General features: G+C 37.7%; 1 protein-coding gene across 1 annotated transcript in view; it reads left to right on the top strand.

Annotated features, from left to right (window-relative positions):
* The window catches only part of LOC143038787 (uncharacterized), a 7,861-nt gene extending 7,175 nt beyond the window's left edge, over positions 1-686 (top strand). The window contains exon 4 of the mRNA XM_076208327.1: positions 630-686. Within this exon, the coding sequence (XP_076064442.1) occupies positions 630-686 (57 nt within the window). The remainder of the gene's footprint in view (positions 1-629) is intronic.
* The last annotated feature ends 4,314 nt before the right edge of the window (positions 687-5,000 follow it).

Raw genomic sequence — 5,000 nt, 5'->3', positions numbered from 1 at the left:
AGTGTGTAATTTCTTGCGGTCAAAAGTTAAGGGTATCTTAGAAAGAAGGACTTTCTATGCTTTACAAGACTTTCAAATCAGAACCGCAACATAAAATTAGCGTTTAAAATATTGGAACCTCAAACTTGTAAACATGGCTGCTGATAAACGACGTCCGGTGTCTTCTCAAGATAAACAGAGGATTGTTGATCTTCACAAAGATGGACATTAAAATGGAGTCATAGCAGAGAGGATAGGAAGGTCTGTGAGTGTGGTGCAACGCATTGTAGCTCAATATAAATCAACAGGATAAATAATTTCACCACCTAAAACTGGTAGACCACGCAAAACCTCAGTTAAGCAGGACCGTCTTATGGTAAGGTTTTCACGGAAGGATAGATTCAAGAGCGCTGCAGAGATATCCCGTGAGTTAAATGCATCTTATGACTGCGATGTGTCACGTAAAACAGTGTCTCGGAGATTAGTAAGTGCTGGTTTGAATGCCCAAGTCCCTGCATCCAAACCATTGATATCCAAGAAGAACCAAAAAGCCCGCCTGAAGTTTTGTATTGAACATGTTGTCTTGACGGAAGATCAGTGGTCAAGCGTTTACTTCAGTGATGAATCTAAGTTTAATTTACTTGGTTCAGATGGCAGGAATTATGTCCGACGAACGACTGGCGAAAGATTGTCCGTTAAATGTGTGAAGAAAACTGTGAAACACGGCGGAGGAAGTGTGATGGTGTGGGGGATCATCTCTGCTGCTGGCACTGGCCCTCTTGTTCGCTTGCATGGGAAGATCAACGGAGAGGTGTATAAACAGATTCTTCGAAAGCATGCCCTTCCATATTTGAGATCTTCAAGGGTTCAATGTCCCATATTCATGCAAGATAATGCTCCTTGCCACACTTGCAAGAAGGTCAAATCATTCTTTACTGAAGAAGAACTTTATGCGATGAACTGGCCTGCTCAAAGCCCGGATTTAAATCCAATAGAGAATGTTTGGAAAATAATTGGTGAACGGGCACAGCGAAAAAATAAAAAAAAATCAAGATGAACTCTGGAAGTTCTTGGAATTTGAATGGAGCACTGTTACTCCATAATTTTGTAGGAAATTGATCAATTCATGTAGCAACAGGTGTCAGGAGGTGATTGACAATAAAGGATTGTTCACCAAATATTAATGTTATTGCTATTTATCTTTTAAAATAAGTTGAATTTCATTATTTTCTAAGCTACCCTTAACTTTTGACCGCAAGAAGTTACACACTCTTTTCTTTATTAATTACTAACTTTCTTTGTATGAGTTGCATAAGCTTCAAATTTTTAAGTAATATAGATATATTGTATATCTAATTGTATACAAAATATGAAGTTCTTGTGTGGGGTATTAATTTCAATATATGCATTTGAATACATATGCTCTCACTTACCCTTATATTTTGGCCGCTACTGTATATGCATATATATATTTATGCATGTATAATTGTATATATATATATATATATAATTATATATATGTATATGTATATGTACATATATATGTACATATATATATATTTGTTTCTACCTACTTCCAAATTGAATCGATTTCCGGATAGTTTGAGTCCATTGTTTCTTGTCTGATTTTCATTCAATGTAAAAATTTTGTCACTTTTGATGTTGCCAATTCCCTTTAGAATCTTAAAGACCTGTATCAAGTCGCTTTTTTTAGGGAAAACAGATTCATATGTTTTAGTCGATTTTCGTATGATTTGTTTTTGATATTTGGAATCAGTTTTGTGGCTCGCCGTTGTACTTTTTCCAGTCTGTCAATGTCTATAATGAGATTCGGTGACCATACAGAAACAGCATATTCCAAATGTGGACGAACTAATGATTTATATAGCTTGTTAATGAGTGATGGACTTTTGAAATAAAAAAAAATCGCGCAATCAGTCCTAGAATCTTATTTGCTTCCTCAGAGGCTGAAATACACTGCTTGGATGATTTGAGGTCGTTACTGATAATTACGCCGAGATCTTTTTCACTATCCACTTTTGTTAACGAATTTCCAAATAACTTGTAATCGTACTTATTGTTGTTTTTACCTATGTGCATTACCTTGCATTTACTCGTGTTAAATTTCATTAGCCACTTTTCAGACCATTGCTGTAATTTATCTAAATCTTCTTGAATATTAATTGGTTTAAGTGATCATTTGCCATTCCGCACAGTTTTATATCATCAGCAAATTTGGAAACAGTAGATTTTAGTCCATGGTCTATATCATTTATATATACTATGAATAGAAGTGGCCCAAGAACGGAACCCTGAGGAACTCCACTTGTAACATTTTCCCATCTAGAAGTTTTTTCATTTAAAACAACTCTTTGTTTTCGACCATTCAACCAATTACTAGTCCAACTTAATAGGCTACCACTTATTCCGTGTAAAGCTAATTTAGTAAGTAGTCTTTCGTGTGGGACGGTATTAAAAGCTTTTGCAAAGTCTAGATATATTTATGGATCTGGAAAAGGCTTACGACAGGGCAGACAGAAAGGCACTGTGGGAGGTTATGCGGATATACTGGATAAGAGGAAAGCTTCTCGGAGTTGTCAAGAGTTTTTATGAAAGTAGTAGAGCTTGTGTCAAAATTAGAAATGGAGAGAGTGAGTGGTTTGAGGTAAAGGTGGGACTTCGTCAAGGATGCGTTATGTCACCCTGGCTGTTCAACTTATACATGGATGGGGTAGTGCGAGAGGTAAATGCAAGGGTAGTGGGTCAGGGATTGGAGATGGTTAAAGAAAATTGAGAAAAGTGGGAGGTGAGCCAGCTGTTGTTTGCTGACGACACTGCGCTTGTGGCAGGATCGGAGGAGGGATTGAGGAAGTTGGTAACAGGGTTTGGGAGAGTGTGTGATAGAAGAAAGCTAAAGATAAATGTGGGTAAAAGTAAGGTGATGAGATGTACAAGGGGTGAAAGTGGCAGTAATCTGGAAGTGAGCATTAAGGGAGAGCGACTGGAGGAAGTGGATAGTTTTAGATACTTGGGTGCAAATGTGGCAGGAAAAGGTGGAGTAAAGGTGGAGGAAGAATGTAGATTGAAAGAAGCGAGTAAATGCCTTGGTGGATTAAAGAGTGTAATGAGGAATAGACATTTGGGAATGGATGCTAAGAGGAGACTGTATGAAGGAGTGATTGTGCCAACAGCACGGTATGGGGCAGAAACATGGAACATAAGAGAGGAAGAGAGAAGGAGCTTGAATGTGTTTGAGATGAAGTGTCTGAGAAGTATGATGGGGGTTACTAGGCTAGATAGAGTGAGAAATGAGGAGGTGAGGAGGAGAATAGGGGTTGAAAAAGAGGTGGGAGATAGGGTTGATGAAAAAGTATTAGGATGGTTTGGACACATGGAAAGAATGAGTGAAGAAAGACTAGTAAAGGAGGTATGGAAGGCAGATGTGGAGGGAGTGAACATGAGGGGACGTCCTAGGATGAGATGGATGGATGGGGTGAAGGGGGCTTTGGGGAAGAGGGGAATGTCTGTTAAGGAAGGACGGGAGAGGACAGAAGACAGGGGTGAATGGAGAATGGTTGTATATGGAAGATGTTGTAATGCATGAGGTGGAATGGACGGGGGGATGGGGGGTGAGGTAGTGTGTGTGAGCAAAATTTTGACGCAACCCGAAGGGATTTCTCCCCGTCTTCTCCTTTATATAGGGGGAGGGAGAGGGGGGGTCACCGATTTAATATATATATATATATATATATATATATATATATATATATATATACATACATATATATGTATACATACATTTCAAAGATCTTTATTTTAAAAAGAAATTCGGATGTTCCATGGGCTCTAATCTTACGCCAGTTCTAGCCAATTTATATATGGATTATTTTGAATCAGTACTACTACCGGGAATTAAACCACCCGCAATGTTTTGGCACAGATATGTTGATGACATCTTTACGGTTTGGGACGATGAATGGGGTTCCTTCCAAGAATTCTACAGCAAACTCAATCACCTAACAAATAACATCAAATTCAAAGTGGAATGGAAATAGATCATAAATTACCTTTTTTAGACATCTTAATAATTAGAAAAGCGGAGTCTTTCTTTCACAGTTTATAGAAAGCCCACCCACACAAGGAGCTACCTACATTTCTTTAGCCACCATCCAGACAAAATAAAATATAGCGTCGCTTCAGGCTTATTCTTACGGGCTTTGAGAATTTGTAGTTCACAATATTTAGACATGGAACTAATTTCAGTAAGAAGTCAATTAACAAAATTAGGATACTCGTCGTGGTTTTTACGAAAAGCTCTTAGTAAGGCCAAAACTAGTTTTTACAAATTAAATTCCCATTCCGCCATGAATCATAGGTGGGATAATCGTTGCATAAAATTACCTTATAATAAATCAATGAATGACTTGTCTCATTTGTTACCAAAAGAAAAAAGTCAATTTTATCTTCAATTATCCCAACAACTTGTTCAGTAACTATACATCATAGATCCAAGAGTAGTACAACTCCTGGGGTTTATAAGTTACCTTGTTTAGATTACAAGGATGTATATTGGGGACAAACGGGTGGAGACTTCACCACCAGGGTCAAAGAACACAAGAACTCAGTAAAATATGGGCATGAAAATTCCACCGTATTTCAGCAAGTCGCTAACAAAAACCGTAGGATAAATTGGGACGATGCTGAAACAATTTATAAATCTACATGAAGTTTCAGAAGAAAAATGGTAGAATCCTCTTTGATACACAATTTTCCAAATTACAGTATCTCTTATGGTCAATGGTCACCAGATTATAAATCTTCATTTGCAATGAATAAAATGCTACCTTCTTCACTAGCAGTGGACAAAACCCACCAAGGTCCATGCAACGCCGGACACGTGACCTGAGCCCCCGTCCCTTCCTGCTATGATATAACGTAATATGAGGTAATATGACATGAAATGGTATAAAATGATATCATGTGATATATGGTGTATGTATTAAAAAAATGCATTCCGCATT

The sequence above is a fragment of the Oratosquilla oratoria genome, chromosome 25 (genome assembly GCF_046742065.1).
Source record: "Oratosquilla oratoria isolate Oo_2021 chromosome 25, ASM4674206v1, whole genome shotgun sequence".
In the NCBI taxonomy this organism is placed as follows: domain Eukaryota; kingdom Metazoa; phylum Arthropoda; class Malacostraca; order Stomatopoda; family Squillidae; genus Oratosquilla; species Oratosquilla oratoria.
Note: the sequence above shows the minus strand (reverse complement) of the source record. Positions and strands in the feature narration are given on the sequence as shown.